The following is a 12208-nucleotide window of genomic DNA, read 5'->3' on the forward strand; positions in this document are numbered from 1 at the left end:
CCGGGGTGGCGGAGAAAAAATGGCGGAATCCAGCAGCCGCGATTCTCCTTCAATGCGTTCGGAAGCAGCTAAGCGCCGCCGTCTGGACGAGGAATTGCTGCTACTTCTAGATGGTGACAGCTCCACAAGTTCAACCGCAAGCTCATCCTCGGACAGCAGCAGCAGCGACGACGACGACGACGATTTAACGTTGTATGAGCTCATGTTCGAGCGCCTGTTCTCTCCGCCGGAGCAGCGACCGAAGGTTGAGGCGTACGTGGAAAAGACGGTTGCCGCATATTCTGACGAAGAGGTGAGCCGCTGCATCCTACTTAAAACACGTATTTAATAACCGGCCTGCTTTTTTTTCTCTTTACCTCGCCAGTTTCGCAGAAACTTCCGACTGTCACGGTCGGTTGCAAATGCTCTTGCTGCCGAATTCGCGAAGTCGCCGCACTACCCTTCAAGAAGAGACCACGGAGGCCTACCCCCCAAGTCCCCTGAAGAGCATGTCCTGTCCTTTCTGTGGTGAAGTATTACAATTATTTAGCAGTAAAGAGAGAAGCTTAGATGTAAGATGAGTGCCCTACTCGTGAAGCTCTGCAACAAACTCAGGCGTGTGAAATTGTCGTACTCGCTCGCCAACGCGCCCCGACAGCGTACGCATCGACCGGGTGCTGGCGGAGTTGTGCTGGAAGAAAAGCAAGAGATCAGGGCGCAGGAGGTGCAGTTGAACAGATGAAAATTTACAAAGGGGAGGGGGGAGAAAATAATATGCAAGGGCAGGAAACGCGGTGAGAGAGTTTGGGCCTGCATTTGTTGCCGAGCTTCACGAGTACGGCACGCATATCACGACGCCTTATAGAGTTCACGTAGACTTCACATACGTAGAAATTGGAGGTGAAATGCGCGCATATGACCTCGCAAGAATTAACATGGTCTCGAGTAAGGGGGGGGGGGGAGGAGGAGGGGGTAATTTCACTTTTACGAGGCGCCTGTCGAAATTTTAAGGGCATGAAATTCACGGCACATGTACCCGGGAGCAAAGCCTGAACTTGAATGCACTAATGCGCTACGTGAAGGTTTACAACTTTTTCACTAAATGCTTATGCTGCCTGGAATTTGCTTTTACGTGCCACTGATCTTCCATTAGTCCCAGGCTCAAGTACATTTCAGTTGCCGAATCGCACTCGATTCTATTTGCTCATTTTCTTCATTCAATTCTTGCATGTGCTGCTTTAAGGCATTCTAGGGGTAAAATACTGCACGTCTGCACCAAATGTGCTCTGAAGCTTGTTCAGACAACTGGGCAGATGTGGATTATTCCGATACTTCGCTCAATGCTTGTTGGCAAGGTAAAATGCTTGTTTACCATTTAAGATTATTATAGAGTTATCACATTTCTTGCAGGTATGCCGCCAACAAATCCTGCATACGGGATGTTGCAGGACGTTTTGAAGTTGGGGAAAGCACGCACCACAGGATGATGTATCGAGTCATGGATTTCCTTCTCGACATTGCCCCCCGCATCGTGACCTTCCCAGATGACATGGAGAAACTTGCCACCGAGTTTAAGCAGGTAAGAAAAACCCCACTTTCAATTTCAACTGCAAAAATGGTTTTGATTTAATCAAAGCTGCATGTCAGTCACTTACCATCGGAATGATTCTTCAAAGCTGTGTTTTTATTCATGAAGGCGATGTAACTTCTGGTAAACATAGTATATACAGGGCACCCTTGAATTTGGTGTATAACAGTAAGGTTGGAACAAGCAGTGAGTTATCATTTATGCTGCATGGGGCTGTTGAAGAGCTCGCAAAGCCATTGTTTTCAGTTACATTGTAAGTTCTTCACACCTGCACGTAGTAGAGTTTGCGAAAACATGTCAAGCTGAAGCTCTCGGCTACTATGCGTAATGACCCTTTGCTGGAACTGTAGATGCATTTCACGCTATATTACGCACATAACCATGCCAATGAATTTACGTTGTACTGTACAAAACGAACAGATACAAGTACAAAACCAACATCCAAGGAAATCATATGAAAATGAGCTGTTCTTGAAGAATTATGGCACGACTTCACTTGCTACTTTGTTAGCTCATTTTGCTCTTTGTGTGAAACGTTCTAACATTTTTTTTTCCAACTTTTAGGTTTCAGGGTTTCCGGACACTATTGGCTGCATTGACGGAAGCTATATTCCGGTTAGGTGCCCTGTTGGTAAGGTGCGGTCAGTGTATGTGAACCGGCACCACTACCCATCCTTGACACTGCAGGGAATATGCGATAACCGGAAGAGGTTCCTAGATGCCAGCACTGGTGCACCCAGTAAAATTCACGACTCCAGGATCTTCCGGCTTTCAACCATTTCGAAGAAACTGCCTCAACTCTGCGCTGGGAAATACCACATTCTTGGGGACGCAGCGTACCCATCTCGCGAGTTTCTGATGACTCCCATTCGAGACTATGGAAGCCTCGATGCCTCTGACAAGGCATTTAATGCCAAACTTTCATCTACCCGAGTGCTAATTGAAAATGCGTTTGGGGAGTTAAAGGGTAGGTTTCGGCAGCTACAGCGTGTGGACCTCACGACAGTAGACAACATGACGAAATTTATTCTCGCATGTTGTGTCCTCCACAACATCTGCATTGACAACGGTGACTCACCTGATGGTCTAGTTCCAGACATGCATGTGAACTCTCAGGGTGCTAATGATCCGAACCCTAGTGCAGCCAGAGTCTACAGCGGAACACCCAGAGAAGAGAGCCTCTTACGGGCACTTGCTGATGTTAAGAGAGAAAAACTGAAATCCAAGATGGGGCTAAAGAGGAGGCAGCCACAAAATCTGTCTTAATGGAAGCATACTGCTCAAACATTAAATGCAACGCTTAAGCAGCGTCTGATTTTGCCAATGTTCAGGGACATTATTGTTGAGTATGAAATAAACAGTCATGAAAACATGTTCCTCCAAAGTGCACCTCTTTATTGCTTGAACCCCAGGGCCTCGCGGATGAGCTGAAGTTTGTCTTCGTGCATCTTGCGGCGCTCCTGGCGTTCTTGAATGCGCTCAGCTCGCCGCTCGGCGCGCCTCTTCTCCTTTTCTTTTTCCAGCTCTTCCCTGCGAGCCGCTCGCTCTGCACTAATAGCTCGCATTTGGTCAAAAAAATATTGCATCTGCTGCATACGACTGGTACTAGCACGAAGTTCCCTTTTCTTGGCATCTGCTGGCCCTTTTGTGCTTTGCCCACTGTCTGAACCGCTCGCCGGAGTACTGGAGATTTCAGGTGAAGTTGAGGGTACATCAGATGAGCTGTCGGAACTTGATGAAGTTGCCTTGTACGTCGCTCCATAAGAGTCCCTTTGGACTTCGGGCTCGAGGCTGTCATCAATGCTTTCAATTTTTCGCATTTCATCGTCGAATGGGACGGGGCAAGGTTGAGCACCGGACTTGTTGTTATTATCGCACGCTTTTCTCTTTTGCCTCCTTACCGTTTTTACGCGATTTTCACATTGCTGTGGCGTTTTGCTGCATCCAAGCACATCAGCCAGATCCTGGGAAACCTGTTTAAAAAGCATCTTCTTGTTCTTAAACTTTTTGAAAGGGCCAACTTGAGGGAAGTATTTATAGTAATAGTCTAATAGGAGTTTAGTTTCCCCTGGTGTCCACTCAGGAGCTGAAATAGAAATAAGGCTAGCTTTAAAGCACATGTGTCGGGCACTGCAGCGGTAGAAGCTCACCTCCGCCACCTCTTTTCCCTTGTGGCGCTGGGCCCGTTCCCATCTCGCCGGCGTTTGATGAAGTGGTGGTTTCTGCACGTGAAAAATAAGTGCGAGTGTAAAAAATCTGCCGAGGTTCCTATTCTGTGCGACGTCAAATGATTATGGTGTTCTGTTCGCGAAGTAAACGTCTCCTGGTGCGATGAATGTAGCATGTCATCAGCCCTAGCTGAACGCAAACATAAAGATGTTTGTTTTGTAAACTCAAACAGGCATACAAATAATTTCAAAGCGTCAACCAGTAGAAGTGACGATAAACGTCAGAAGAAAGTTCGACAGTACAGCACAAAAGTGCGGCCCCGTGACGTATACATACGCAAATTACGTGCTCCGTCCTCGTCCGTCGTTTTCTCACACACCGCGACGCTCCCGCTACCTGAAATGGGCCATTCAGCACGAGAAATTAAAAAAAAAAACTGGCAAAAAGTATTGCGAAATATGGCCTCTGCTTGTTAGTTATTGGCGCTTACCGTGGGGATTCTCGTCAATGCTCTCCCGCGCGGCCAAGGCATCGATAACGACTGTAGTGAGCACAAACAAAGCCGTTAGATTGACGCTGTTATCGCTCGCAGCTAATTTTTGCGAGACACAATGCTTACCTGGTGTAGCGCGTAGTGGTGACCCCTTTATCATGGAGATGAACATCCGCTCGGCTTCATCATTCATCGCCATGAGGAAGGCAAACACAAAACCAAAGGCACGTGTCTGGCGAAACTGGCGCGGAATAACTGCGTGCGGACGAGAGCGCGCGAAATGCTCCGTGGAGCAAGCGCGGGAAAAGTTTGGTCACATGACCCTTGACATCACGCCCTCTCTCTCTTTTCTCTGCTCCCGGAGCAGCGCGAATGTTTCATTCGCGGAACGAAAGCACACGTCCCCGTTACTCCTGTGTGCTGCTCTGGCTGCTCGCTGCACTTGCTCCTGTTCGCCCAATGGAATTCGCCATTAGTCCACGTTCCTTATGTTGTGATGGGGTACATACATAATTGTAACCGACTGCGTCACATTTTACACCACACACATCATGCTACGCATGCAGTTATATGCTTAGAAGTTAGTTTTTGTATTTTGTCTCGTCCCGGCTAGTAATTTTCACAAGCAAAAACGAAAGCCTCTTTGCAGGACGAGAATGACACAAAACCCGGAGAACTAAATCTACCCCGCGGCATCTGCCTTACATTCTATATATTTATACTGAAATGGCATTCTTATTTCAAATTACGCATTGCTGTATCGCGAAAATTCGCAGTGTTACCCTAATGTTGTTACTTGCCGTAGTAATTCAAGTTCACCGAATGACCTGCCTTCTCCTGCTGGTCCCCCCGTTGCTCTTTTCCTGCACTATTGGTGTTCATGAAGAAAAACTGCTGGAAAACGGGCAGATGTATTATTACTCGCAAATTAGCGAGTAATCACACTGGATTCACTACGCGGAAGTGGTTTTCTATAACGTGGGTATCAAAGAGCGTCGCAGTATATATTATTGGTATTGGAAAGACTTGTCAAGAGAACGCAGTCAATAAAGAAGCATCGTTTCGTTTTCACTGCAAAGAACGAAATAAAGCTGTCATCAAAGTTTATGCACACATTCCGCACGCGCTCACGGACCGCGGAGAGAAACAACTTTAGCCCAACTAATGTGTTAAGGCTAATATCTGAGCTCTTTGTTCCAGCCTCAGAGCCGCGTAGACGTCCGCTTAGAGGCCTACTCCCATTTTCCGAAGCAAATATAAGCGATCAAGGGTGCCGAGCTTGTGTCACTGTCCACGGCGTGCATCGCCGAAGGCACGGAGGAAGAAAAAGTTGGCCGAAACGATTACGAAACGACCGCCACTTCAGTGCGGCATGCCGTGCGCATGCGTTGACAGCATGGAGGAAAGAATACACGCAGCGCCGCTTGCCTTGAGGCGTGGTATAGTGGGACGGCAACGGGTTCAACGACGATGGGGCAAAAACGGGACTGCGTGAACACTTTTAACGACAGCAGCGCCCCTACGTCTCAACGTTTACGGAAGCTAGTTTTTGTTCGTCCGCATGCAGCGCCACCAGTGGCCTTCTATAGCGGTTTTCTCGATTGCTCGCGTTATGCGCTTGATGTACTAAATGAACTGTCGGTCAGACTGGCGGGAACGGTTACCAGTTTGGTTGTGGCGTAAAACTGTGGATTTCTTCATGTCCTCGGGCTGTATTTACTGTTCGACGAGGTGAAGTTTTGCCGGGAGGCGCAAAAAAGGTCAGTGCTGCTTATTTATGTTCTGGTAACGGTTGTTGTTCTTTGACTTGTTCATCACTGCGTCCGATAAACGTGCCGCTCCGCTGCCTGTTCGATGCGAGGAACGTTTCCGGCCGTTATTCACTTAAGCTTGTGTGTTTGTGGGTTGGAGTCGGCTTGACATTTCTGACTCCGTACGTTAGCTAGTGCTATTTAGAAAGTGGCTGGTGCGCGCATTTCTCGAGTCTGCATGTCCCCTTATGGTGTGGTGTTGCTTAGTTGTATATTGACGGTTGCTGTACCTGTCAGCGGTACTGAATCTTGTCGGGTTAGTCGCACGCTATTGTCTCACGCGCACACACTGCACATGTTTGTCGGAGCGTCTGTCTTTAGACTTATCGGTATTTTCAAACTTCCGTGTTAATTGCGTTGTGTTCGTCTTCTGAGAGCCATAAATTTACTGTGCTAATCACGCTACTCCGCCTAATGTTGATGTGCGTTCAAGGCGTTGGCAGCAGCACTGCTTACGTTTATCTGTGCTGTGTGTGTAGTTACTCCTTGTTTCTTCCAATGCCTTCGATGAATTCAGATGGTCTATTTACACTAGTCAACGTTAATTGGCTCCCTGACGTGTAGTGAAATGCAAGGGAAAGTGGTTGTCTGAGCAGTAGCGTAGTAACAAAACGTTCCTTTTGTGGATGGGAAGGCAGGTGGAAACACGCAGAAAGTGTGGTGCCGTTTCTATGCTGTCAATGTCAGTGGTAACCTGAGACCTCTGAATAATTACCCATAAAACTCACGTGTGCTGTATTACAAGTTTTAACGTCACAAAGTAAGTTTAAAAATAATCCATTCCTGCCATTTTATGCTATCAATGTCAGTGGCAGCTCGAGAGTTGGAATAATTTTCAAAACGCTCTGGTGCAAAGTTGTTGCATCATGATGTGCACCAAACATTAATCCATTTCTGTTCGCCTTTGAACGTAGAAATTACACTGCAAAAGCAGATTGGTACATTCTGTATTCATACTGTATGACCTGTTCAGAAAGAGTATATGGCTGACTATGGAGACATTTGGCCCTCTACTGATAGGTTGTGACAAATGTTTTTGTTCGTCTGCAAAAAAAAAAAAAGAAAACAAATTATTTCCTTTCTTTACATGCTCCTGCGAAGTCATGGCTGTGACATTCACTGGCTGAAGACATCATTGGCATGCTGAAGGGTCGTCGGGGAGAGTGTGGCGGATTATGAATGCCCTGTGGAGCTTATAAGCCACAAAAGAGTACTTTTTGAGTGGTGCATATTGTGCAGATATTCACCAGTTCGCATAGACCAAGGACAGGTGAGCCTAAAGTATGTTGAAATATTTTCATATCTCGAATTCTTTAGCGAGAAAAGATTACCAGGGCTTCCGCTGTAAAAAAGACATTATACTTTCGTGGAACGAATCAGACATTGTTCAATATTTTCTCGTGCTCCCTGGGTAAAGCAAGGCATAAATTTGTTCTCTGATATTTTTGTACTGTTTATTTTCTAGGCAATAGGGCGAAGATAGACCTAAAACAGTGGTACAAGGAATGCATATGGCCATTTTAATTGTATTTGGACCCCTTCCTTGGAAGTGTATCATCAGAGGGCAACACATTAAAGCTCTTGCACGGGATGAAATCATTGCATTCTACAAGTAAGTACGCACTGCCATTTTTGGGTCTTTCATGGCGCGTTTTTAGGTAGTTTCTTTATAACTAATGGTTTCAAACTTCTTTTCAGTGACAGCTTGGCCTGTGGCTCAAGGTGACAGTAGGAGCTTTTCGGAACACGTTAGCGAAACTTTTCTGGAAGTGCACTTTGAGACGGCCCTGGCAGAAACACCCGGGTCTTAATTTTGGTTGGGTAAGCTGGCATTTTGTTTTTGCGAGACTCATTTTCTGGGTCTGTTCGTCCTAATAAAATCTCAGTGTTAAGAAGTTATCGTGAACGCCAATATTGGCCATTGTGTTCACATTCCGCCTATTACGGATACTCCAACAGTGGCCAAAAAAAAACACTATTTTGTATTTTAGTTTTGTAAATATTTAGCTTTTACACCTTGAGAGTTGTGATTTGCCAGCACCACGGACACGCCCAACGTGGTTGCTGCTACAATAATACGGTGGCAACTGACGATTTAAATTTCCCGCTTTTAATACGCCCGTAGCACCAATAATACTCCCAAATACAGGCGTAGCATGAGTAATGCTTGCATTCAATTTTGACAGGTGGTTAAATAAGGGGTAATTTTTTTAAGGGAATTGTTTAGAGCACAGAAAGTGACGTCTGCAAGAAAATGTGCTATAGTTGCGATTTATAAGAAAATTGTGCAACAGCCTAGTTCAGCATTAGTCAGCTGAACTTCTGCCTCATACCACTACGAAGCATGGAGGTAATACATATCGAGAGGGAAATATTTTAGGTGGAACTACAAAAAAGTTTTGCCACAGTGCAATATTTATGATTTCCTATGACTGGCCATTTATTTCTTTGTGGTAGAAACATCGTTTAGCTGTAAGTTATAATAAGCCAGTTTCACTACAGCATTCTAGGGAGCACATTATACAGTACAGAGAACATTTTATGCGGAGAGAAGGTGTGTAAAATATAATGCCGAAAGGTGATTATAGTAATTATTATTTGAATAATAAACGAAACCTCTCAAGGATAAAAAAAAACTTATATTCAGGATACCGAGGCAGCAAAGTTGGATACTTTCCAGAATCAGGGCAATTTCATTGATTGTCTGTGGTGATATTGTTTAGCGCACTTTCACCTTTAGCAGCACTCCTAGAAAAAACCCAAGAAATCACTGATTTTAAATCAATTACTGAGTTATGAAAGGGACTAAGCAACTCACTCATTTAAAGCAACCATGTAACAAAATTTTCTTGTTTCCTTGAAGGTACATGAGGTGAGCAGTAAGTCTTCTCGAGGCCCGGTTATTCTGAGAGAAGGGACTGGCGGCATCAATATTGCCCGCAAGAAACACATCACGGATTCGCCGCCTGCATTGTCACTTCAGGATGTGGTCATCCTCTTCGCCGCATATGTCATCTTTTTCATCGTGTCATCATGTTCATATGGTTGTGTGCCTTTGGAGAGTTCTTGGGACTTTTGCAGGGAGTTCTTGGAAAGCATGAGAAGTTTGACAGTGGCCTGGTGTCATTTAATTTGGAGTCTCTACTTGGGATTTTCAATTATTGGTAGAGGTTAAAGTATCTCTTGAAAGGCATGAAGGAGGTCAGATGAAAGGCATGAAGGGGGTGAAATCAGATGAAGAGGTTTGAGTTACTGGCACATGCAAGTTTCATGTCAACTGAACACTGAAGTCGTGTTTCATCATGTTTCATCATTGGCACAATGCGCAGGCTGCCTTTGAATCTATAGTGGGTGTTAATGTAGTTCATGGCACCGCATTGTAACGTCCTTATTATTCAAGTGTAGCTCATGAGATTTTTTTTCATGGCAGTGCTGTTGCTGATGCAAAAGTGACAGTGATTATTTACGCAGATGGCTTCCGCCTTCATTGATAAATTTTAGTACCAGATGTGAGCTGACACGCATGACCTAAAAGAATTGAAAATATGCGTATTTGGCTTGAACAAGTTTTCGTCTTTGAACAAAGCTGCATTTCTTGCTTGGCAGAAGCAGGGCTTTGGTCACAATTACCCTGATAGCAAGACGGGAGGGTTTTTATAGCACGCAACTGTGAATGTCACCTAAGGTAAAATGTTGAGGCTGGAAAAAATGCTTTCAAGTCTGCTTTGTAAAACTGGTCACCTGCATGATTCAACGCTGGCTTGTTTGCTTCTTAAGGATGTCTGACTTGTTCCCGCTTGAATTGATGACGTATATAATTAGTCTGCTTGTTAAATTTTATTATGTGTAACATGCTTCCAGCTACCTGGTTTGCAAAATTATATAAGATTCACGCTGGCTTTTGTGAGATTTCTTGGGATGAATTATTTTAAACCACTACAAATTTTTTGGGCAAGTAACGTGCCTTAAGTCAGGCCTTTTCAGGACGCTCATAAAGTCTATTTTGCCTACAAATAGCTTGATGTTACACTTACGTCTGGTGTCAGGAAACTACTATCTTAAATAATCATGTTTTAATGGTGGCATACTGCCACATGTGACCTCTCGTGTCATAATGTTTTATCGTTAATCTTAGCTCGAGCGTTGTTTTCCTAAACTTGCACTGCACTGTTGTAGGTTTGTGATAATACAACCGTGTATGGCTTGTTTTTAGGCCTTTCCCTACAATTTAATAGCAAACTGCATTTTCCCAAACAGTTATGCGTAAACATAGTATGGCAAGCGAATGGGTAATCCGCCTTTGAATTACCTTGGTTTATCTAATTAAGACAGCATATTTGATGCTCACTGTTGTTTAATGTCTGTGTCAGTGCCGCGGTAGACGCGCACGTCTATTTATTTGTGAAGCAGTTGCCCCTAATACTGTCTTTATTAACCATGTTTTTGAGTAAAGGTGAATATGTGAAAATGCCACTTGGAGCCTAGTGTTATCGTTATGGTATTTATTCCTTGTACGTTGGTCATTTTCTGTGCAATTTAAAGTAGACAGCTATTCAAATCTGAAATGTATCATACTAACACCCAATAAAGTTGTATAGTATGTTGAAAAGCAGTGTATGAGTCATAATAGTTGGTTTCGTGCGTATTTTAATGCAAGTATATTGTTTCTTTTACATGCAGCTGAAACCCAGAACAGGATTCTGCGGGTGAAGCCAAAGACTGTGTGCCGCTCTAGGTGCCTCAGACCAACTATATATATAGAACTGTGCTCCGATAGGCAACTGTTGGGAACTGTCAGGGACCACACTGCTGCGGTGGTTTCTGCTTTCCAATTGTTGGTATCACTGCGGGTCATATATCAAGGCTGTGTTAAAATGGTGCTTGCGGTTTCGTGCTGATACCAATGCATCCGCCAGCCTGGCATATGACCTCGGTGTATACCGACAGGAAAGCAGAAATATTGGAAAAGTGGAGTCCCATAGACAGCTTCCCAATGTCTATAGGAACACTGTTTTATATAAACAGCTGGTCTGAAGGTACCTGGAACGGCGCACCGGATAAATTCTATAATCATTTTACATGGATCACTGTTCCAGTAACTTAAACTACCCTTTTATTTGGAACAGTGATCCGCATACTTTTATTTGGAACACCGATCCACATAATTTAGTTGCAAAAATATGTGGGGCACTGTTCCACTTAATTTTCAGGATATGTGGAACACGGTTCCAAATATATAACTGGAACTTTTTTGCAAAAAAGTTCCAGTTACTAAGTGGATCTTACGTGGAACCAGATTAAGAGTGTACAATCAAATACAAGATGTGCAACATACAGCTGAGAAAAAATACGACTGCATTTCAAGCGACTGCCCGTAGCCACCACTTCGATTAGGTATGCATGGCTGTACTATGCTTACGCAAGCACATGCGTTTGTATCACTTGACGTTACCTGGCGAAACTTCGAGGAAAAAACAAGAGTATATGTGACACGTCATGCGCACAGCGAGGAGACGTGGAGAAAGGAACACGGTTTTCTGGTTGCACTCCGTTTCGGGCACGTTCACATGTAGTCGGGCCAAACGAATGTTCAGACAAAAAGAAAAAAAGGAGGGGGTGGGTAGGTGTTTTAATACCCCTGTCGCACGGGCACTTTCAATTCGGATTGAGAAGTTGCACTGGTTGCACTCACGTAGGCCAGATAGCGCCACAAGTGTATTTCGCGGCCGCTGCCTGGTCGTAGGTATGCGTAAGTATATAAATGTTATCGCCCGTTATTTAAGGGAAGTTATTACAATTTGTGCTGGTTAGTTGAAGTTGTAACCTTCTGTGCCACTGCTCGGCGGGAGGGAGAGTGTCACTGCTTTCGTCCGATCGCGCTTGGGGAGCCAGGGTTGAGCTCGATCGCAATTGAAACTGGCGCGAAGCAGCGCGTGACCCGGATCAACTCAATCGCAATTGAAAGTGCCCGAGTGACAGGGGTATAAGAAAGCTTACGCATGCAGCACGGTGCGTGGTGCATGCGTTTTTACGCCCCGACACACGTGGTACTGCAAAATTCGCAGCGTGCACGACAGGGTAATATTCTCGATTTTGCGAGGCACCATTTCTCAAGGCAGAACCACCTACGCCGCGAGGCTAAATTTTTGTACTCCTTGCCTGCCAGCA

At 44.9% G+C, this 12208-nt stretch overlaps 1 protein-coding gene and 1 long non-coding RNA gene across 3 annotated transcripts; one reads left to right on the forward strand and one right to left on the reverse strand.

Moving 5' to 3' along the window:
• Positions 1 to 2831: 2831 nt before the first annotated feature.
• On the reverse strand, positions 2832 to 4700 carry LOC144179576 (uncharacterized). 2 transcript variants are annotated; one of them, XM_077707984.1, is made up of 5 exons: positions 4356 to 4700; positions 4227 to 4277; positions 4073 to 4132; positions 3718 to 3789; positions 2834 to 3653 (listed from the first exon to the last, which is right to left on the reverse strand). In XM_077707984.1, exons 1-5 carry the CDS (start codon positions 4426 to 4428, stop codon positions 2962 to 2964), a joined length of 948 nt encoding a protein of 315 aa, XP_077564110.1. In that variant the 5' UTR covers positions 4429 to 4700; the 3' UTR covers positions 2834 to 2961. The 2 variants fall into 2 exon arrangements, with proteins under 2 accessions (XP_077564109.1, XP_077564110.1); XM_077707983.1 differs by having other exon boundaries at positions 2832 to 3653; positions 4227 to 4700.
• Positions 4701 to 7190: 2490 nt separating this feature from the next.
• On the forward strand, positions 7191 to 10566 carry LOC144180713 (uncharacterized). The gene is made up of 4 exons (XR_013324523.1): positions 7191 to 7310; positions 7506 to 7652; positions 7739 to 7861; positions 8904 to 10566. It is a non-coding gene; the product is annotated as an uncharacterized LOC144180713 (long non-coding RNA).
• Positions 10567 to 12208: the final 1642 nt, after the last annotated feature.

Source organism: Haemaphysalis longicornis, unplaced genomic scaffold, assembly GCF_048455015.1.
Source record: "Haemaphysalis longicornis isolate Haplotype H1 unplaced genomic scaffold, Haemaphysalis longicornis Haplotype H1 scaffold_4, whole genome shotgun sequence".
Taxonomy (NCBI): Eukaryota; Metazoa; Arthropoda; class Arachnida; order Ixodida; family Ixodidae; genus Haemaphysalis; species Haemaphysalis longicornis.

Excerpts from the sequence above, each read along its gene's own strand:
- LOC144179576 (XM_077707983.1), bottom strand. The coding sequence starts at position 4,428 with ATGGCGATGAATGATGAAGCCGAGCGGATGTTCATCTCCATGATAAAG. Across the intron at positions 4,133-4,226 it reads CATTGACGAGAATCCCCACG|GTAGCGGGAGCGTCGCGGTG; the intron begins GTAAGCGCCAAT and ends GGCCCATTTCAG. Across the intron at positions 3,654-3,717 it reads AGGGAAAAGAGGTGGCGGAG|CTCCTGAGTGGACACCAGGG; the intron begins GTGAGCTTCTAC and ends TTTCTATTTCAG.